Source organism: Pongo abelii, chromosome 15, assembly GCF_028885655.2.
Source record: "Pongo abelii isolate AG06213 chromosome 15, NHGRI_mPonAbe1-v2.0_pri, whole genome shotgun sequence".
NCBI classification, from domain to species: Eukaryota; Metazoa; Chordata; class Mammalia; order Primates; family Hominidae; genus Pongo; species Pongo abelii.
The window spans coordinates 54329433-54352707 of NC_072000.2; the positions used below are offsets into that span (position 1 = coordinate 54329433).

At 40.3% G+C, this 23275-nt stretch overlaps 1 protein-coding gene across 4 annotated transcripts in view; it reads right to left on the minus strand.

The window, feature by feature from the left end:
• Positions 1-23275, minus strand: part of L2HGDH (L-2-hydroxyglutarate dehydrogenase) — a 67764-nt gene that overhangs the window by 44069 nt on the left and 420 nt on the right. For 3 of the 4 annotated variants that reach the window (XM_024231208.3, NM_001132422.1, XM_054529716.2), the window contains 3 exon segments: positions 14186-14301; positions 13265-13416; positions 5306-5437 (listed from right to left, as the gene is read on the minus strand). In XM_024231208.3, the coding sequence (XP_024086976.3) occupies positions 5306-5437; positions 13265-13416; positions 14186-14301 (400 nt within the window). 4 annotated transcript variants of the gene reach the window in all.

Consider the following 23275-nt stretch of genomic DNA (forward strand, 5'->3'; position numbering starts at 1 on the left):
TCCAACGGCGTGATCTCAGCTCACGAAAACCTCCGCCTCCCTGGTTCAAGCGATTCTCCTGCCTCAGCCTCCTGAGTAGCTGGGATTACAGGCATGCGCCACCACACCTGGCTAATTCTTGTATTTTTAGTAGAGACGGGGTTTCACCATATTGGTCAGGCTGATCTCGAACTCCTGACCTCAGATGATCCGCCCACCTCGGCCTCCCAAAGTGCTGGGATTACAGGCGTGAGCCACTGCGCCTGGCCTCTGTTTTAACCTTATAGGAAAGTAACTTTGAAACAACCAATCTGCTTTTTGTTCTCTGTTTCTGCTTTCTTCAGCCCTTTTCTGTCTATAAAGCCAACCTCCTCTGGTCAGCTCATCAGAGTGCCTTTTCTAAATCTTTGAATGAGGTGCTCCTTGATTCATGAATCACTAAAAGAGCTAATTTGGTCTTTAAATCTGTTGTAATTTTGTCTTTTAACACACTCAATAGTTTTGTAATGCACTGTATAGATAAGAAACAGGAAGTGGGTTTAATCTAAATTTTTTAAGTAGACTTTTTTAAGAGCAGTTTTAAATTCATAGAAAAATTGAGCAAAAAGTACAGAGATTTCCCATATACTCTCTGCTCCCACATATATAACAGCCTCCTAATTTCTTAATTTTAATACTAGCATTTTTTTTCCTTGAAGCATAACATCAGTCTAAACAACCAGCCCTTACACCAGTTATTCACAACCCTAGTTTTATAATATGCTAGGATCTCTCTCTATTGTTTTAAAATAGGCTATCTCACTCTAAAAAAGATTGATATGACTTAAAGAAAATAAACAGAATAAAATAATAAATTAAATGTAACACATCAGGAAAAGGGGAAATATAAACAGGCGGAAGAATACACATAATTAAATATTCTTAATTATCTTAACAGGATAATCTATTATCCTGTTTCTTATCTACACAGTGCGTTACAAAACCATTGAGTGTGTTAAAAGACAAAATTACAACAAATTTAGTTTAAAGATCTAATTAGCTTTATTAGCAATTCATGACTCAGGGAGCGCCTCATTCAAAGATTTAGAAAGAGCACTCTAATGAGCTTACCAGAGGAGGCTGGCTTTATAGGCAGAAAAAACCTGAAGAAAGCAGAAATGAAAAGTCCCCAAATATTTCAAACAAAACCAATCTGAATTTACTAGGATTGTTTAAATAAGCATATAATAATACCTACCATTTCTTAAGGGATTAACATAAGCCGAATGCCTTATACATAGTATTTCATTTAATTCTCAAAACAATCTCCATTTTACAAATGAGGAGTCTGAGGATTAGAAAGATTATAACCCACTCAATGTTAATAGCCATTAAAGAGGCAGATGTGAGAGTGGAGCTTATGTCTGTCTGACTTATCAACAGCTACATTATACTGCTCACCTTATGCTAGATGCAAGTTAATTTCAAAAAGTTGAAGGATACAGCAAGATAAACTAAAGGATAATATGTCAAAACTCCCTTAAGTTGGCTGGGCACGGTGGCTCACGACTGTAATCCTAGCACTTTGGGAGGCTGAGGTGGGCTGATCACGAGGTCAGGAGATCAAGACCATCCTGGCTAACATGGTGAAACCCCATCTCTACTAAAAATACAAAAAAATTAGCCAGACGTGGTGGCGGGCGCCTGTAGTCCCAGCTACTCTGGAGGCTGAGGCAGGAGAATGGGCATGAACCCAGGAGTCGGAGCTTGCAGTGAGTCGAGATCGTGCCACTGCACTCCAGCCTGGGCGACAGAGAGAGACTCCGTCTCAAAAAAAAAACAAAACAAAAACAAAAACAAAAAAAAACTCCCTTAAGTCTGAGAATTACTGGAATCAGATAATTCAAAAATAACAATAAGTGGCTTTGGTTCTCCTCTCCCCATGTCCAGTTCCATCTTACGTATTCAAATTTGATTAACTTTCCTAAAGTAGTATCTTTTGCCTGTCAGTGTTCTGCTCAAGTCCTTCAGTAGCTACCTGCCATTTAGATCAAGGGTAGGCAACCTTTTTTATAAGAGACAGATAGTAAATATTTTTGACTATCTAGGCTTATGATCTCTGTTGCAACTACTCAATGAGGCTGTTTGGCATAAAAACAGCTACAGACAACACATAACTGAATATTTGAGGTTGTATTTCAATAAAACTTTATGGACACTGAAATTCGAATTTCATATATATATATTTTTTTGAGATGGAGTCTCGCTCTGTTGCCCAGGCTTGAGTGCAGTGGCACAATCTCCACTCACTGCAACCTCCGCTTCCGGGTTCAAGCAATTCTCCTGCCTCAGCCTTCCAAGCGGCTGGGACTACAGGCACACGCCACCACGCCTGGCTGAATTTCATATAATTTTAATTCATCACAAAATAATGTTCTTCTTTTAATTTTTTTAACACACTTAAAATGTAAAAAACATTTTTAGCATGGCCGGGCACGGTGGCTCACGCCTATAATCCCAGCACTTTGAGAGGCCGAGGCGGGCGGATCAAAAGGTCAGGAGTTTGAGACCAGCCTGGCCAATATGGTGAAACACCGTTTCTACTAAAAATACAAAAATTAGCCAGGCATGGTGACATGTGCCTGTAATCCCAGCCACTTGGGAGCCTGAGGCAGGAGAATTGCTGAACCCAGGGAGGCGGAGGTTGCAGTGAGCCAAAATTATGCCACTGCACTCCAGCTTGGGTGACAGAGAGAGACTCCGTCTCAAAAAAAAAAACAAAACAAAAAACAAACAAACAAAAAACATTTCTAGTTTTCAGGCCATACAAAAACAGGTGGCAGGATGAATTTGGCCCACAGGACAGAATTTGCCAACCTTGACTTTGACCATTTAGAATTTGCTCAGAGTATGAAATAAGCAGGTGGCCAAAATAAGATGGTCAATGAAAATATTCTACTTAAAAAAATCAGTCACTAATTCACTATCTCAGAGAGATAAGAAATATTTGAGGAGAGAAAAGGGAAGTAACAAGACCTAGTGTATCCCACAAGCAAAATAGTTTGATTATCCTGACTGGGTGCCAGGAAAGAATACGTGGCTTGCTGGAGATGAAGATGCTATAACCTCTGCAGGAAGAACTCATTCAACACTATTTAGACTCCTGGATACTATCAGCATCTTAGGAGCTTCACATGAATTCAGAAAATCTTGCATATTTTGACTCAACTTTAAGTTTACAACTAGAGATAAAGGGAAAAAATACATTTTTTGATGATATCTGAGAGTATCAGAAAACATCAAATACAAATTCTTTGTAGATATAAATATAAGAGACATGCCATGTAAGACTTCCATACTGAAAATTATAATACATTATATAATAAATTAAAACAGATCCAGACAAAGGGAGGGATATATGAAGTTCAAGGACTGGAAGACTCCATACTACAAAGATGTAAATTGTCTCCACATAGACATACAGATTCAGTGCAATCTCAGTCAAAATCACAACAGGTTATCTTGTGGAGTTTAGCAAATTAACTCCAGAATTTACGTAGAAATGTAAAGATCCAAGAATAGCCAAGACAATGTTGAAGAAAAAAACTGAAGGCCTTACTCTACCAGATATTCAGGCCTATTAAAAAGCTACTATAGGGCCAGGCGCTCACGCCTGTAATCCCAGAACTTTGGAAGGCCGAGACTGGAGGATCACCGGAGGTCGGGAGTTCAAGACCAGCCTGACCAACATGGAGAAACCCTGTCTATACTAAAAATACAAAATTAGCCAGGCATGGTGGTGCATGTCTGTAATCCCAGCTACTCGGGAGGCTGAGGCAGAAGAATCACTTGAACCCAGGAGGCAGAGGTTGCGGTGAGCTGAGATTGCGCCACTGCACTCCATTCTGGCAACAAGAGTGAAACTCCATCTCAAAAATAAATAAATAAATAAAAATACAAAAGTTAGCCAGGCATGGTGGCGGGTGCCTGTAATCCCAGCTACTGGAGAGGCCAAGGCAGGAGAATTGCTTGAACCCAGGAGATGGAGGTTGCAGTAAGCCGAGATGGTGGCACTGCACTCCAGCCTGGGTGACAAAGAGAGGCTGCGTCTCAAAAAAAAAAAAAAAGCTACTATAGTCCAAGCTACTATAGCTCATGCTTGTATTCCTTGCACTTTGGGAGGCCAAGGCAGGTGGATCACTTGAGCCCAGGAGTTCGAGATCAGCCTAGGCAATATGGTGAGACTCTGTCTCTTCAAACATTTTAAAATTAGCTGGTCATGGGGAGCTGTGATCACATCACTGCACTTTAGCCTGGGTGACAGAGTGAGAACCCATTTAAAAAAAAAATGGCTATTATAATTAAACATTATGGTAGTAGCACAGAAGAGGCAATGGAACAGAATGGAGTCCAGACATAGACCCGCCACATACCTGATATCATAAAGGCAATACTGCAGCACAGTGGGAAAATAATGGTTTTTTGATAAGTGATGCTGACTCAACTGGATATGTTTGGGGAAAAAATACACCTTGACCCCTAACTTATACCATATATAAAAATCAATTCCAAATGGACTGCAGATCTAAATGTGAAACATAAAACAATAAAACTGTTAGAAAAACACATAGAATATCTTCTAGACCTTGGGCTAGGCAAAGATTTCTTTTTTTTTCTATTTTATTTTATTTTTCTTACCAAGTCTTTGAATGCATCCAGAAAATTTAACTAGAGCGCAAAAAACACTAACCATAAAAAAACAAACATATGCATAAATTGGTAACATCAAGAATTTCTGTTAATCTGAAGACAATATTAAGAAAGTGAAATGCTGCAATCCCAGCACTTTGGGAGGTCGAGGCAGGAGGATCAAACTCATGTCAGCCTTATCTGCCTATCATATAGATCAGACACTACAGCTGCCCTCCTCCAAAAATGTTCAATGGCTCCCCATGCCTACTGGATAAACTTCAATGTTATTAGCATGAATGCCAAGCCCTTTATGTGGGCCTAACCCTACTTTTCAGTCTCATATCTTATATTTCCCTATATACCCAGTGCTCCCAACCACACCTCACTGCTCAGTGTTTTCCAAACATGCCATGTGGTCTCAGGCCTCCTCCTGTCTTCATGTTGGTCAGACTTGGTATTTTCTCACAGAGAAAGAAATCAGGTGTCCAGAGTTTGTGGCAATGCCCTCTTGTGTCTGTCACTTCACTACTTCTGTGACAGGATTATCTAACTGATTTTATATTATTCCTGCCTCCTATACACTCACCCTCAGCCTCCATGTCACAGGACTAAGCCCTAAATAAAAACATCCCTTTGAAGCTGGTTAATCACTTACCCTACAATATGGCTCCTTCTTTTTTATATCGTCCTGCTGGATCAGCCTCAGGCCCTGGACACCATTCTGGAGGCCTCTCTCATATAGGGCCTGAAGTCTGGGAATTTCTTCTTGTTCAACAGCTACTATAAGCTTCAAAAAAAAAAAAAAGGTAAGGAGCATGGATAGAGGTGAATGTATCATCAGCGATGAAAGATAAAGTCAATGGAAAATCATCAACTATTGTATGACCCAAAGGAGCTTAATTTTTTAAAATTATTTTTTCTTCACATATCTAATTCTTCCTTTCTTCATGACTGTTTTCTTCTTCCACCAAGAAAAGTTGTCTTAAGAAAATGTCATTAAAACAAAATTTCCCTAAAAATGAAATGTAGCCTCAATTTCCACTTCTGTTATCATAGTCTCTATGTGCATCTTGGCCATAAGCAACTCATCACTACCACATTCTCAATCCCAGAAGGGAGAGAAGCATAAGTTGCTTGGACTTTACTTTTTTTTTCCCCCCCCAAAACAGAATGGCCTTCTTATTTCTTCAGGAAAATGTAAAATATCAGCACATCAGAAAGACAACTGGTATTGAATGTGATGGAATATAACTGACAAAACAATCCCTTTTATTTTTGGAATATATTATAAAGTATTTACAAAACATTCTGTTGCAGGGGGAAAAACAGTAAATTCATCAACTTATTTATTTCTTTTCTATTTATTTATGGGATAAATATCTGTTTGAGGTACAGTTTCTTCCTTACTTAAGGAAAGGAGCAAAGGAAAACACAGGTGCATATTCGAAGGTATATTAGAATTCACAAGTCATTATTTCATACCAAAGAGGCAACAGAATTTCATGAGGTGACACTTTTAATCAAGGTATAAAGGCTATTTAAATCATTAAATAATTAACCTTAAAAACAGAAGTGGAATCAAAGGACTCTATCAAGTAAGTGAAAAGACAACCCACACAATGAGAAAAAATATTTGCAAGTCACATAGCTGATAAAGGTCTAGTATTTAGAATATGTAAAGAATTCTTACAACTCATAATAAAAACTGTAACTAGACTTTTATATCTTGCCTTTTTCACTATGTCAGGCCCATTTTACCGAATTGTTTTTTAAAATGTGGCCATGCACAGGGGCTCATGTCTATAATCCAAGCTACTTCAAAGGCTGAGGCAAGAAGACCACTTGAGACCAGGAGTTCAAGGCTGCAGTGAGCTGTGATTGTGCCACTGCACTCCAGCCTGGGCAACAGGACAAGACTCTGTCTCTTAAAAAAATTTCTATTTATTTTTAAAATTTCTATTTATTTATTTATTTGAGAAAAGGTCTCACTCCCATTGTCCAGGCTATAGTGCAGTGGCCCAGTCATGACTCCCTGCAGCCTCAACTTCCCGAGCTCAGTTGATTCTCCCACCTCAGCCTCCCTAGAAGCTGGGACTACAGGCATGTGCCACCACACTTGGCTAATTTTTTTGGGTTTTTTTTTTTAGTAGAGACAGCATTTTACCACATTGCCCCGACTGGTCTCAAACTCCTGGGCTCAAGCAATCTACCCACTTCAGCCTCCCAAAGTGCTAGGATTACAGGCATAAGCCACTGAGTCCAGCCCTACAATTTTTTTTCATAGCATCTTTTTTTTTTTTTTTTAAGTTTCGCTCTTGTCATCCAGGCTGGAGTGCAATGGCAGGATCTCAGCTCACTGCAACCTCTGCGTCCCGGGTTCAAACGATTCTTCTGCCTCAGCCTCCCAAGTAGCTGAGATTACAGACGCCTGCCACCACGCCCAGCTAATTTTTGTATTTTCAGTAGAAACGGGGTTTCACCATGTTGGCCAGGCTGGTCTCAAACTCCTGACCTCAGGTGGTCCGCCCACTTTGGCCTCCCAAAGTGCTGGGATTACAGGCGTGAGCCACCACACCCAGCCTCATAGCATCTTTAATGGTGACAATGAGCTTTTATTCTTAAAAATTATAAGGGCCAGGCACGGTGGCTCATGCCTGTAATCCTAGCACTCTGGGAAGCTGAGGCTGGTGGATCACTTGAGCTCAGGAGTTTGAGAACAGCCTGGGCAACATAGCAAAACCTGTCTCTACAAAAAAATACAAAAAAATTAGCTGAGTGTGGTGCTGTGCACCTGTAGTCCCAGCTACTAGTGGGCTGAGGTGGGAGGATCACTTGAGCTCAGGAGGTCAAGGCTACAGAGAGCCGAGATTGCACCACTGCACTCCAAGCTGGGTGACAAAGTGAGACCCGGTCTCCAAAAAAAACAAAACAAAACAAAACAAAACAAAACACTTACATGAAGAAAGGACATGACTACCAACACGGCAGAAATAAAAGGACTTATAAAAGAATACTATGAACAACTGTATGACAATGAATTAGAAAATCTAGATGAAGTGAACAAATTATTAGAAAGACACAAACTTCTGAAACTGATTTAAGAAGAAAAACTTAATAAACTTATAACACATGAAGTGACTGAAAACTTCCCACATTAAAAAAAAAAAAAAAAAGCCCAGGCCCAGAGGCTTTATTCACGAATGCTACCAGATGTTAAACAAAAAAATTAATACTAATTCTTCATAAACTCTTCCAAAAAACAGAAGAGTAAGAATCACTTCCCAACTAATTCTGTGAGGCCAATATTAGTTTGATACTAAAACCAGTGCTCTGGTTTCTCTTCAGAAAGAAAAAAAATTTTGCCTTTTACCAAAACCAGATATCGTAAGAAATTGCAAACCAATATCCCTTAAAAATATTAATGCAAAACCCTGAACAAAATACTAATAAACTGAATGCAGCAACATATAGAGAGGATTTTACACCATGACCAAGAGGGATTTATCACAGGAATGTAAAATCAATTTAACATCCAAAAATGTATTAATACACTACATTAATAGAATAAAGGATAAAAACCACATGATCACCTTGATAGAAGCAGAAAAGGCATTTGAGAAAATTCAACACCTTTTCATGATAGAAAACACTCAACAAACTAGGAATAGAAAGGAACTTCCTTAATCTGATAAAGGGAATCCACAGCTAACATCATACTTAAGGGTAAAAGATTGAATGCTTTCTCTATTAGATCAAGAACAATTCAAGAAGGTCCACTTTTACTACTTCTGTTCAACACAGTATTGGAGCTTCCACTCAGGGAAATCGGGCAAGCAGAATAAGTAGTTAAAAGACATCTAAATTGGAAAAGAAGTAAAACTAACTTATTTGCAGATGACATGATCCTGCATATAGTAAAGCCTAAGGAATTCATAGACAGACAGACACACACACACACACACACACACACACACACACACACACACAATTAGAACAAAATGAGTTCAGAAAGGTCACTGGATTAAAAAAAAATCAACATACAGAAATCAATCATATTCTATGCATTAGCAATGAATTATAAAAAATGTAATTAGGAAAACAATTCTCCTCACAAAAGCACCACAAAGAATAAACTACTGAGCACTACAGACCAAATGGACCTAATAGATATATATTTACAGAGTTTCATCCAACAGCTACAGAATATATATTCTTCTCCCCATCACATGGATCACTCTCAAGGATAGACCAATATGTTGGGCCACAAAACAGGTCTTTAAAATTTTTTTTAATTAAATTATATCAAGTATATTATCTGACCACAATGAAATGAAACTAGAAATCAATAACAAGAGGAATTTTGGAAACTATACAAACACACGGAAATTAAACAATATGCTGCTGGCCAGGCACGGTGGTGTGAACCACACCTGTAATCTCAACCCTTTGGGTGGCCAAGGTGAGAGGATCACTTGAGCACTTGAGCCCAGGAGTTTGAGACCAACTTGAGCAATGGAGGGAGATCCTAACTCAAAAAAAAAACCAAAAAGAACAACAACAACAAAAAAAACGATTGGGCATGGTGGCTCACGCCTGTAATCTCAGCAATTTGGGCGGGTAGATCACTTGAAGTCAGGAGTTTAAGACCAGCCTAGTTAACATGGTGAAACCACATCTCTACTAAAAATACAAAAATTAGCCAGGCATGGTGGCGTGCACCTGTAGTCCCAGCAACTTGGGAGGCTGAGGCTGGAGAATTGCTTGAACCCAGGAGGTGGAGGTTGCAGTGAGCTGAGATGGCACCACTGCACTCCAGGCTGGGTGACAGCAAGACTCCGTCTCAAAAAAAAAAAAAAAATTAGGCAGGTATGGTGGTGCACCTGTGATCCCCATTACTCCAGAGGTTGAGGTGGGAGGACTTTTTTTTTTGAGACAGAACTTCACTCTTGTTGCCCAGGCTGGAGTGCAATGGCGTGATCTCAGCTCACTACAACCTCTGCCTCCCAGGTTCTAGCAATTATCCTGCCCCAGCCTCCCAAGTAGCTGGAATTACAGGCATGCGCCACCACACCCAGCTAATTTTGTATTTTTAGTAGAGACGGGGTTTCTCCACGTTGGTCAGGCTGGTCTCGAATTCCTGACCTCAGGTGATCCCCCACCTCAGCCTCCCAAAGTGCTGGGGTTACGGGTGCGAGCCACCACGCCCGGCGGGTGGGATAAGTGTTTGAGCCTGGTAGGTCAAGGCTGCAGTGATCTGTGATAGTGCCACTATATTCCAGCCTGGGTGAGAGAGAGACTCTATCTCAAAAAAATAAACAAACAAGCAAACAAAACCAATACGCTCCTAAATGACCAGTGGGCCAATGAAGAAATTAAGAAGGAAATTTAAAAATCTGTTGAAACAAATGAAAATAGAAACATAACATACCAAAACCTACGGGAAACAGCGAAAGCCGTACTAAGAGGAAAGTTTATAGCTATAAGCACCTACATCAAAAAAGTAGAACTTCATATAATCTAACAATCCATCTTAAAAAACTAGATAAGCAAAAGCACACCAAATTCAGAATTAGTAGAAGAAAAGAAATAATAAAGATCAGAGCAGAAATAAATGAAATTGAAACAAAGAAAACAATACAAAAGATTAATGAAAGGTTGGTTTTTTGAAAAGATAAATAGAATTGACAAACCTTTAGCCAGAGTAAGAAAAAGAGAAGACTTGGATAAATAAAATCAGAGATGAAAAAACAGACATTACAACAAATACCACAGTAATTCAAAAAATTGTTAAAGGCTACTATGACCAACTATATATGTCAATAAATTAGAAAACTTGGAATAAATGAATAAATTCCTGGACACATACAACCTACCAAAATTGAACCATGAAGAAATCCAAAACCTGAACAAACCAATAACAAGCAATAAGATCAAAGCCATAATAAAAAGTCTCCCAGTAAAGAAAAGCCCAGAACCTGATGGCTTCACTGCTAAATTTTACCAAACATTTAAAGAAGAACTAATACCAAACCCTACTCAAATTATTCCATAAAATAGAGGAGGAAATATTTCCAAACACATTCCATGAGGCTGGTATTACCCTGATACCAAAACCAGACAAAGACACATCAAAAAAATGAAAACTATAGGCCAATATCCCTGATGAACACGATACAAAAATCCTTAACAAAATACTAGCAAACCAAATTCAACAACACATTAAAAAGATCATTCATCATGACCAAGTGGGATTTAACCCAGGGATGCAAAGGGTGGTTCAACATATGTAAATCAATCAATGTGACACATCGTATCAACAAGATGAAGGACAAAAACCATATGATCAGGCCAGGTGTGGTGGCTCACACCTGCAATCCCAACACTGTGGGAGGCCAGTTCAGGTGGATACATAACAAAACACCAGTCAGCCTTAAAAAAGGAGAAAATCTTTAAGATAATGAGAAATACTTACGATAATATCCTCCATGTTCATCTCTACTGTCACAAATGGTCCATGCCACAAATGACAACAGAGATGAACCTGGAGGACATTATCTTAGGTGAAATAAACCAAGCACAGAAAGATAAATACTGCATGATCTCATTTATATGTAGAATCTCAAAAAGTTGAACTCACAGAGGTAGAGAGTGGAATGGTGGTTACCAGGGGCTGGGGGTGGCAGGGAGGCAGGGGTGGTGTGGAAAGATATTTGTTAAAGGACACAAAATTTCAGTTAAGTAAGAGGAATAAGTTCAGGATGTCTATTACATAAAATGTTGACTATAGTTAATAATGTATTATATTCTTGACTGCTCAGAGAGTAGATTTAAGTGTTTGCGTCATAAAAAAAAATAAGTATGAAAGGTAATGCATATGTTGGTGAGTTTGATTTAGCCATTCCACAATGTACACATACTTCTTGAGACAGAGTCTCACTCTGTTGCCCAGGCTGGAATTCAGAGGTGTGGTCTTGGTTCACTGCAACCTCCGCCTCCCAGGGTCAAGCAATTCTCGTGCCTCAGCCTCCCGAGTAGCTGGCATTACAGGCGTGTGCCACCACACCCGGCTAATTTTTATATTTTTAGTAGAGATGGGGTTTCACCATGTTGGCTAGGCTGGTCTCGAACTCCTGACCTCAAGTGATCTGCCTGCCTCAGCCTCCCAAAGTGCTGGGATTACTGGCAGGCGTGAGCCACCCTGCCCAGCCCACAACGTATACGTACTTCAAAACATGTTGTACATGATAAATATATACAATTTTTGTCAATTAAAAAATAATTTTAGGCCAGGCACAGTGGCTCACATCTGTAATCCCAGCACTTTAGGAGGCCAAGGCAGGAGGAGTGCTTGAAGCCAGGAGTTTGAGACCAGCCTGGGCAACAAAGCAAGATCCTTTCTCAACTTTTAAATAAGAAATAAAGTTAAAAAATAATAATTTTAATTTTTTTGAGACAAGGTCTCACTCTGTCGCCCAGGCTGAAGTGCAGTGGCATAATCATGGATCATTGCAGCCTCGATCTCCCAGGCTCAAGCAGTCCTCCCACCTCAGCCTCCCAAGTAGCTGGGACTATAGTTGTGTACCACTGCACCCGGCTTTTTAAATTTTTTTGTAGAGATGGTGTCTCACTATGTTGCCCGAGCTGGTCTCAAACCCTTGAGCTCAAGAACTATTTTCTAAAAAGGAAAAAATAAAAGACACTCAACATCATTATCACTAGGGAACTGCAAATCAAAACTTCCACTAGGATGGCTAAAATAAAAAAGACAAACCAAAACAGATGTTGGCAAGGACATGGAAAATTGGAATCCTTATTAATTACTGGTGGGAACGTAAAATAGTACAGAGCTTTGGAAAACAATTTGGCAGTTCTTCAAAATGTTAAACATGGAGTTACCCTGACAACCCAGCAATTCCACTCCCAGGTATATACCCAATATAAATGAAAACATATGTTCACAAATAAACTTATACATGAATGTTCATAGCAGCATTATCCATAATAGCCAAAAGGTGGAAACAATCCATATGTCTATCAACTGATGAACAAATAAAATGTGGTATATCCATACAATGGAATATTGTTCAGTCATAAAAGGAATGAAGTACTGATTCATGCTACAACATGGATGAACTTTGACATTATGCTAAGTGAAAGAAACCAGTCACAAAAGACCACATAGTATATGAATCTATTTATATGAAAAGTGCAGAACATGCAAATCCACAAAGACAGAAAGTATACTAGTGGTTGCTAGGGCATCGGGGGAGGTAGAAATGGGGAGTGACTGCTAATGGGTATGGGGTTTCTTTTTGGGGTGATGAAAAAGCCTAAAATTAGATAGTGGTTATGATTGCTCAGCTCTGTAAACATACTAAAAATTGATCTGTGCACTTTAAAAGGGCGAATTGTATGGTGCATAAATTATATGTCAATAAAACTTTTATTTAGAAAATTACATAAAGTCACACCATCTTTTTTTAGTTATTCCCTAAGATTAGATTTGAAAAATTACATAGATACAAAGAAAAAAATACATTTTTTAAAAATGTATTAAACATCACTAAGAAAATGCTAGTTGGAAATTAGTCAAGGCTCTAGTAAAATGCCATACCTTGCCACACTGCTTGTAGGAAATTCCCTTTTGCTGACAGTACTCATAGAGGAGGGCTGCACCTTGTACACATAATTTGGCTTTCAGAGACTCAGGTTTATAATAAATTCCACTATGTATGACACCACTGTTATGTCCAGTCTGGTGAACAGCTACAGAACAAGAGAAACAGGGTAAGAGTAAGTACATGATTCACACAAAACATAAGAGGTAAGAGAACAAACTTATAGTTGAAGCTATTAGAGACCACATCATGTAAAATTCTGCCTGAATTTGTTCAGATCACTGGTAACTTCTTCTAACAGCCATCCCTGGTATCCATGTCACATCCCTCCAGCCCATCTCTGATTTCAACTACAACTTTGGTGCATAAACTCACCTCTCATTACCTGCAAACCACTTCAGGGGCCCCCTAGGGCTCTTTGCACTCTGCCTTGGGGCCTCTGGTAACTTTTTTAGAGAAGGGCACAGGGTGCTCAACATCACTAGCGGCAATCCTCAACCAATAGGGAGAGGAGCTGATGGATAAAGTGAGCACAATCCTGGGAAATATTTACATTGCTCCTCAGAGGTTCCGATGGAATCAAGCTCACAGCCGCAATCTTGATGTGGAAGCAAGCTCACGGCCACAATCTTGATGTGTTCTCATGTCTTTTCCTCCTTCCCTGTCTTACTTTCCTCACCCACTCACTCCTGTTTCCTGAGATAAGCTCTATAATAACCTATAGACACATCTTCTTTGTCCCACACTCTGCTTTAACCTCTCAAATAAATAACCTATAGCCATGTCCTTGTCCCACACTCTGCTTTTAGAACACAAACTAAGATACTAACACTGACATTCAGCATGAAAGATTCAGAACAGACAAAATGAGCAGATGCCCAAGTAAGCCCAAAGAACAACACTGATTATATACATACCTAAATCTTTCTCCTTTTCCAGAACACCAATAGAAAGTGATGGATGTCGCAGGATGAGTGCTCTGGCAGAGGCAAGCCCCACAATTCCGCCACCAACAATGACTATATCAAACGAGCTTCAAAAGAAAGTCATCTTTAAAGTAATGCATATTTACAGTAGACCTCGCCAAACTTCACATGCATAATTTTCATCATCAATGGACAATTAAATCATTAATTTGTAATCATTAAAATGTACTGGGCGGCCAGTTGCAGTGGCTCATGCCTGTAATCCCAGCATTTTGGGAGGCCGAGGTGGGCAGATCATGAGGTCAAGAGATCGAGACCATCCTGGCCAACATGGTGAAACGCCATCTCTACTAAAAATACAAAAATTAGCTGGGCATGGTGGTGCGCGCCTGTAGTCCCAGCTACTTGGGAGGCTGAGGCAGAAGAATCACTTGAACCTGGGAAGCAGAGGTTGCAGTGAGTGGAGATCACGCCACTGCACTCCAGCGTGGCGACAGAGCAAGTCTCCATCTCAAAAAAAAAAAAAAAAAAAGTATTGGGCCCTGTGCTATTTGGTTTCACATGTATTAAAAAAAAAACACCCTTAAAAGTTATACTAATCAAGGCTGGGTGTGATGGCTCATGCCTGTAATCCCAGCACTTTGGGAGGCCAAGGCAGGTGGATCACTTGAGGTTAGGAGTTCAACACCAGCCTGGCCAACATGGTAAAACCCCATCTTTACTAAAAATACAAAAATTAGCTGGGTGTGGTGGCAGGCACCTGTAATCCCCACTACTCGGGAGGCTAAGGCTGGAGAATCGCTTGAACCTGGGAGGCAGAGGTTGCAATGAGCCGAGGTCATGCCACTGCACTCCAGCCTGAGAGACAGAGCCAGACTCTGTCTCAAAAAAAAAAAAAAAAAAAAAAAAAAAGTTATACGCATTAAAAAAAAAAAAAAAACCTCAAAAGTTATACGCATCGCTGGTCAGTGGTATAATCAACTACAGCTTACTGGCAGGCAGGATAGCTGGTTGCCTAATCTGCTCTTTATCCCCATAGCATGGCAGCCGGGCTGGTTACATAAGTGACTGCAGTCATGCGTTGCTTAACCATAGGGATAGGTTCTAAGAAATGCATTGCTAGGCGATTTCCTTGTGCAAACAGCATAGAATGTAGTTACATAAACCTAGATGACATAGCTTACTGTACACCTAGGCTATATGGGATAGCCTATTGCTACTAGACTACAAGCCTGTACAGCAGGTTACTATATTGAATACTGCAGGCAACTGTAACACAATGGTAAGTATCTGTGCAACTAAAAATGTGTAAATATAAAAAAGGTACAGAAAAAATATGGTATTATAATCTTTGGTATCACCACTGTACATGCAGTCTGCGGTTGACCAAAATGTTGTTACGCAGTGCATGACTATACTTTGTGTTAAGCATAGTCATGATTCTACTACCCACCCTTTTAAAATTCCAATGTAGTATTCTTGACAATGTGTTAACACATTAAAGCTTTAACACTTTGGTGTGCAAGAATTTTTACAAGTTTTTCTTTGAGAAGTAAACAACTTTGAGAAAATAAACCTTGGGGCAATAATTGGTCCAGAAATGGGCTTAGGAACCACAATCTTTGCCATGGCGAATCCTGATTATACAACCATTTACAAAATTAGGGCCGGGCATGGTGGCTCACGCCTGTAATCCCAACACTTTGGGAGGCCAAGGCTGGCAGATCACGAGGCCAGGAGATTGAGACCATCCTGACTAACACGGTGAAGCCCCATCTCTACTAAAAATACAAAAAATTAGCCAGGCGTGGTGGCGGGCACCTGTAGTCCCAGCTACTCGGGAGGCTGAGGCAGGAGAATGGCGTGAACCCAGGAGGCAGAGCTTGCAGTGAGCCAAGATTGCACCACTGCACTCCAGCCTGGGTGACAGAGCGAGACTCCGCCTCAAAAAAAAAAAAAAAAATTTAGAACAAACATGTATAATTTATATAAATCTGCAATTCAAAGCTTAAAAGATTACCTTTAACACTGACCTGATAGCCAACAAATATGGATCTTATAGGAACAGTAGACAGAGGGAAATTTCAGAGATTAGGCCCTTTCTTTGAAAAGTGATCTAAGTTTCAATTTCAAAATCCTTAGCAAAGCACATCAATTTGATTAGAATTGTTACCACCTCTTTGGCTGTATCTGGAACCAGAAACAGATCCTAGACAACTAGGAACTAACACGTAAGCTTGATAAATCAAATCCTGCATCTTAAATTAATTTGGGGTTCATAAGTGGATAAAGTTCCCTCTGTCAGAGCATAAGCCTCATATTTGAACAGGGAGAACCTCCAGGTGATGCTCAGCAGGTGGTTCTCCTGCAGCAGCTTTAGATTAGATAAAATGGTTGTCAAGGATGGTGAATGATGCCCACTTCTAAAAAGAGAGGGTATAAAAAGAGCAGCACAAGTAAAATGGGATTCGGGGTCCACTACATTAATACTAGTTATTGGCAAATGCTTACAGTGGTCAACTAAAAAATTACTAATATGATCAGGGTGTATTTGGAAGTCCAAGCCTTTAAGCAGGTTTTTAAAAAACATAAGTTCAGTAGATAAAAGGTAAAGCATTCACATTCCACTAGTTACTTACACTGATTTACAGCCATTGACCCTTTACACAACTTTCACAATAAACAGATGTTTTATGGATTCTAAAATATCTTGGCTTTTAAGAATTCCAGAAGAATAACTATTGTTAAGATAGGCTTTTTATTTTTCAAAACTTCTATAATCTTCCACTAAGGTAGGTGTTCAAAACATTTACAAATACTTAAGATATTTGTATGTGTATTACTTAATCATATTTTATATACAGTCATCCCTCAATACCCACAGGGGATTGGTTTCAGGACTCCCATGGATACCAAAATCCACATATGTTCAAGTCCTGTATATGAAATGGCACAGTATTTGCATATAATCTACACACATTTTCCAATATACTTTAAGTCATCTCTGGATCACTTATAGTACACAGTACCATGTAAATGCTACGTGAATAGTTGTTATACTGTATTTTAAATTCTGTGTTATATTTACTGTTTTTTTCCAAATATTTTGATCCATAGTTGGTTGAATCTGCAGATGCAGAACCCACAAAAACGAGGACTGACTGTTTTGACCAACCGTTTTTTTTTTTTTTTTTTGGTGAGACAGAGTCTGGCTCTGTCGCCAGGCTGGAGTGCAGTGGCATAATCTCGGCTCACTGCAACCTCCAGCTCCCGGGTTCAAGGGATTCTCCTGCCTCAGCCTCCCAAGTAGCTGGGACTACAGGTGTGCGCCACCACACCCAGCTAATTTTTGTATTTTTAGTAAAGACGGGGTTTCACCACGTTAGCCAGGATGGTCTCAATCTCTTGACCTCGTGATCCGCCCGCCTCAGCCTCCCAAAGTGCTGGGATTACAGGTGTGAACCACCGCACCCAGCTGTATTTTTTTAATTTATCAAGTTGATATCTATATCAATTACACGGCAGTGTGTGTATAAGAGAGATATCTTTCATACTGTTTTTCTTTCTTACTTTCAAGTTCAACTGTGATGCTATGTTTTGCCTTCAAGCCTCACTTTTCTGTAAAAGGTAGCATAACCTTGGCCCTTACAGGGGTGGTCTTGACTTCCATAATAATGTTTCTCATCCTTGCTGCCTTTTGTGTTTTTTTGTTTTTGTTTTTTGGGTTTTTTTTTTTTTAGATGGAGACTAGTGATTAAATGTTGATGTTCTAAAAGCTGACTCTGGCTGCTGCATATTGGTGGATGCGGGGAGTAGAGTGGGATACCAGTAACAGTGATTGTGATTTGTTGTGGGGCATGTAGACAGTTCTTTTGGGAAGCTTTTCTTAAGGAAAGAAAAGCAGGGCTGGTGAAAGTTTTGTTTATACTGAAAATGTTTTTTTAAAAAAATTTTGGAGTCAGGGTCTCACTCTATTGCCCAGGCTGGAGTGTAGCAGCATGATCTCGGCTCACTGCAACTTCCCACTCCCAGGTTCAAGCGATTCTCCTGCCTCAGCCTCCCTAGTAGCTGATATTATAGGCGAACACCACCATGCTGGGCTAGTTTTTGTATTTTTACTAGAGACGAGGTTTCACCATGTTGGCCAGGCTGGTCTCAAACTCCTGACCTCAGGTGATCCACCCGCCTCGGCCTCCCAAAATGCTGGGAATACAGGCGTGAGCCACTGCGCCTGGCCCCTTGCTGCCTTTTGATAATTATAACACAAAAGCTTTTGGGGAGGTAGACCTTCCACTTAGAATTATTACCTTGGTACAGATTCCCAGCCAAGATATTGTCTTTGCAGATTATATTACAACCATCAATAAACCCTTCTTATTTTCAAACATAAAACTATCATACTGAATATGCTTTTTCTAACTACACGTGCCACCCTTCACTCCCCCTTCTCAAATCTGAAGAATCACTGTTTTATCCAGTGACACAAAATCATTGAAATGTGTTTCACAAACTAAAGCACAAATCTCCAAGCATCCACTATGGAGAAAGATGAACAGAACAATAGTCACAGATGAATACTGGAGGACAGTTGCAGGCCAAGCTAACCACGGAGGCTGAAAGGGACATCTTTCACTTAATCTCAAGTTAACACCAATGAATGGTTTAACAGATAATTTTCTTAAGCTTTTTATGGAAAAGTTCATACCTACACAAAGTTAGACAAAATAGTTCAATGAAGCCCCACTTATACAACACCCAGCTTCACTAATTATCAACTCACAGCAAATCTTGCTTCTTCTATACTCTATTTCATCCCCTCCTGTATTATATTATTTTGATGCAAATCTTAAACACCACATTATTTCATCTGTAAATATTTCAATGTTATTTCTAAAAGGGATCTCTAAAAACACACACTACCATTATAGTTAAAAAAACTAACACGAAATTTTTTACATCACCAAATATTCACTTTAAAACTTTTAGGAAAAAATAGGACAAAATCTTGGGACTTAGAGTTGACATCAAAAACATGATCCATAAAAGAAAAAAACTGATAAAATGGACTTCATCAAAATGTAAAACTTTTGCTCTGCAAAAAGACTCTGTTAAGAGGATAAAAAAACTAAGAAATTGGAAAAAAAAATACTAGCAACTGCATATCTCCCAAAGGACTCATACATAAAAGAACTCTCAAAACAAGCCATTTAGAACATAGGCAGGCCGGGCGCAATGGCTCACGCCTTTAATCCCAGCACTTTGGGAGGCCAAGGCAGGCGGATCACCTGAGGTCGGGAGTTTGAGACCAGCCATGCCAACATGGAGAAACCCCATCTCTACTAAAAAGACAAAATTGGCTGGGCATGGTGGGGCATGCCTGTAATCCCAGCTACTCAGGAGGCTGAGGCAGGAGAATTGCTTGAATCCAGGAGGCCTCCGCTGTGAGCCAAGACCGCGCCACTGCGCTCCAGCCTGGGCGACAAGGCGAAACTCCATCTCAAAAAAAAAAAAAAAAAAAGTGGACAAAAGATATGAACAAACATTTCACCAAAGAGGACAGATACACAGATGGCAAAGAAGCACATGAAAAGATGTTCAACACCATTAGTCAATGCATTGTTCAAACACCATTGCATCAGAGAAATGTAAATAAAAACCACAATGAGATATCACTACATCTCTATCAGAATGGCTAAAATTTAAAAAGTGATAACCCCAAATGCTGGTGAGAATGAAGGGAAACTGGATTACTCACACATAGCTGGTGGGAATGTAAAATAGTACAGCCACTCTGGAAAAGAGTATGGCAGTTTCCTAAAAAGAAACTAAACATGGACTTACTACATGACTCAGCAACTGCATTCTTGGGCATTTATTCCAGAGAAATGAAAACTTATGTTCATACAAAAACCTGAACGTGAATGTTCATAGTAGCTTTATTCATAATAGCCAAAAACTGGAAGCAGCTCGGATGTTCTTCAACCGATGGTAAATGGTTAACAAATTGTGATGTATCCATACCATGGAATTCTATTCAACAATTTTGAAAAACCCACTATCAATACAGGCGATGCCTTGCATGGATCTTAAGGATATTATGCTGTGTGAAAAAAAGCCACTCTCCAAAGGCTTGTTTTGAGAGTTCTTTACGTATTTTATGTATTAGTCCTTTAGGAGATACGCAGTTACTGGTATTTTTTCCCATGTCTTGGTAGTTTTTTCACCCTCTTAACAGAGTCTTTTGCAGAGCAAAAGTTTTTCATTTTGATGACGTCCATTGTGTCAATTTTTTTCTTTTAGAGATCATGCTTTTGATGTCATCTCTAGGTCCAAAGATTTTGTCCTTTTTCTAAAAGTTTTATACTGAATATTTGGTGATATAAAAAATTTCAGGCCAGTTGCAGTGACTCACGCCTGTAATCCCAATACTTTGGGAGGCTGAGGCAGGTGGATCACCTGAGGTCAAGAGTTTGAGACCAGCCTAGCCAACACAGTGAAACCCTATCTCTACTCAAAACACAAAATCAGCTGGGCAAGGTGGCACATGCCTGTAATCCCAGCTACTCAGGAGGCTGAGGCAGGAGAATCACCTCAACCCAGGAGACAGAGGTTGCAGTGAGCCGAGATCATGCCATTGCACTCCAGCCTGGGTGACAAAGTGAGACTTCGCGTTAAAAAAAAAAAAAAAAAAAAATTTAGATTCACAGTTGCCAAGAGTTAGGAAGAATGGAGAAGAAGTTGTGAATATAAAGAGATAGGTAACACAACAGATAACCTTGTGGCAATAGAATATTTTTATACCACCTTTTTTTTTTTTTTTTTTTTTTAAGAGAGTCTTGCTCTGTTGTCCAGGCTTCAGTGCAGCGGTGTAATCACAGGTCACCACACCTTCAACCTCCTGGGCTCAGGAGATCCTCCTGCCTCAGCCCCACAAGTGGCTGGGACTACAGGAGCAAGCCACCACACCTGGCTAATTATTTTTTAATTTTTTTGTAGAGCAGGGGTTTTGCTGTCTCCCTTTGTTGCCCAGGCTGGTCTCCAACTCTTAGGCTCAACCTATCCTCCCACCTCGGCCTCCCAAAGTGCTGAGATTATAGGCATGAGCCAGCATGCCTGGCCACATTTTCATATCTTAATTGAGGTGGTAGTTACACAAATTAATACATATGATTAAACTGCATAGAACACACACACACACACACACGAATATATGTAAAACTGATGAAAGCTGAACAATGTCCATGGATTTTGCCAATATCAATTTCCTAGTTTTGATATTGTACTATAGTTATGTGAGATGTTTTCATTGGGGTAAATGGGGTGAAGGGTACATGGGATCTCTTTGTACTGTTTATTTATTTTTATTTTTTATTTTGTAGAGAAGGGATCTTATATTTTGCCCAGGCTGGTCTCAAACTCCTGGGCTCAAGTGATCCTCCTGCCTCAGCCTCCCAAAGCACTGGGATTACAGGCCTGAGTCACCACGCTTGGCCCGTACTATTTTTGCAGTTTCAATGAATCTATAATTACTTCAAAATAAAACTATAGGCCAGGCACAGTGGCTCACACCTGTAATCTCAGCTCTTTGTGGGGCTGAAGAGGGAGGTTCACCTGAGGCCAGGGGTTCGAGACCACCCTGGGCAACGTCTCTACAAAAAAATAGGAAAATAATTAGCTGCCTGTGGTCCCAGCTCCCGGAGGGCAGGAAGCATTGGGGAGGGGGGCTGAGGAGGGAGGATCGCTTGAGCCCAAGAGGGTGGAGGCTGCAGTGAGCTATGATTGTGCAACTGCACTCCAGCCTTGGCAACACAGTGAGACCGTGACTCCAAAAATTAAAAAAAAAAAACATTTTAAGTATAAACTAAACTTTCACTAGCTCTACTTTTCTTTCCTTAAGAAAAGCTTCCCAAAAGAACTGTCTACGTGCCCCATAACAAATCACAATCGCTATTACTGGTATCCCACTCTACTCCCCCTATCCACCAACACGCAGCAGCCAGAGTCAACTTTTAGAACATCGACATTTAATCATTAGCCTCTTCTTTTTTTTTTTTTTTTTTTTTTTTTTGCGAGACAGAGTCTCGCTCTGTCGCCCAGGCTGGAGTACAATGGCGCGATCTCGGCTCACTGCAACCTCCGCCTCCCAGGTTCAAGCGACTCTCCTGTCTAAGGCTCCGGAGTAGTTGGGATTACAGGCGCCCACCACCACGCCAGGCTAATTTTTTTGTATTTTTAGTAGAGACGGGGTTTCGCCATGTTGGTTAGGCTGGTCTCGAACTTCTGACCTCAGGTGATCCGCCCGCCTCGGCCTCCTAAAGCGTAGCCTCTTCTTAAAACCCTTTTAAATAGCTTCCCGTGGCTCTTAGAATAAAAGTCAACGTGTGGTTAAAATAAAATAAAAACCTTGCTGTGATGTAGTCCTTCTCCCGGATCATTCCACACCATATGTCTTCCACTAAACTTCAGTCACACTCATGTGGCCCACCTTCTAGTCGTCAAAATAGCCAAAACCTCTCCAAGCCTTACAGCCTTCACACAAACTGTTTCTTCTACAGAGGGCAGAGAAAGACAGTGGTTTCGAATGTGACGTCCAAACTATAAATCACAGGACACTGAATTCTGCGGGCTTTGATTAGCATAAGAGCTGATTCCGACCGGGGCAACACTATGCGGGGTGTGCCAGGAACTGATTTAAGACTGTATTCATATCTTCCAAGCAACGCCAAAGACTCCAGCTTATAAACAGCATATTTGATTGCTTATACTGTGTGCTAGGTCCTTTTATCCTTCAAATGTCCACCTACAGGAGAGACTAAGGTCCCATTCACAACTAAGCCTTTAAGGAGGTTAACCCAGAGTTCAACAGAAAGTGGACGGGTTGTTCAAAGCCAGAGCTACTCCTGACCTCTACTCTATACACTGCCTTTCCTCCGGCCCTAAATACAACGAATGAACCTGCAGGTTGGTAGCTCCTGGGATCCGAGGTTGGAGTGCCACAGGACCCCAACCTGCTCTCACCCCGGGACAGGGAAATAGGAACAGGGGCGCAGGTCCACCACCAGGTGCCTCTGCGAGGGGCAG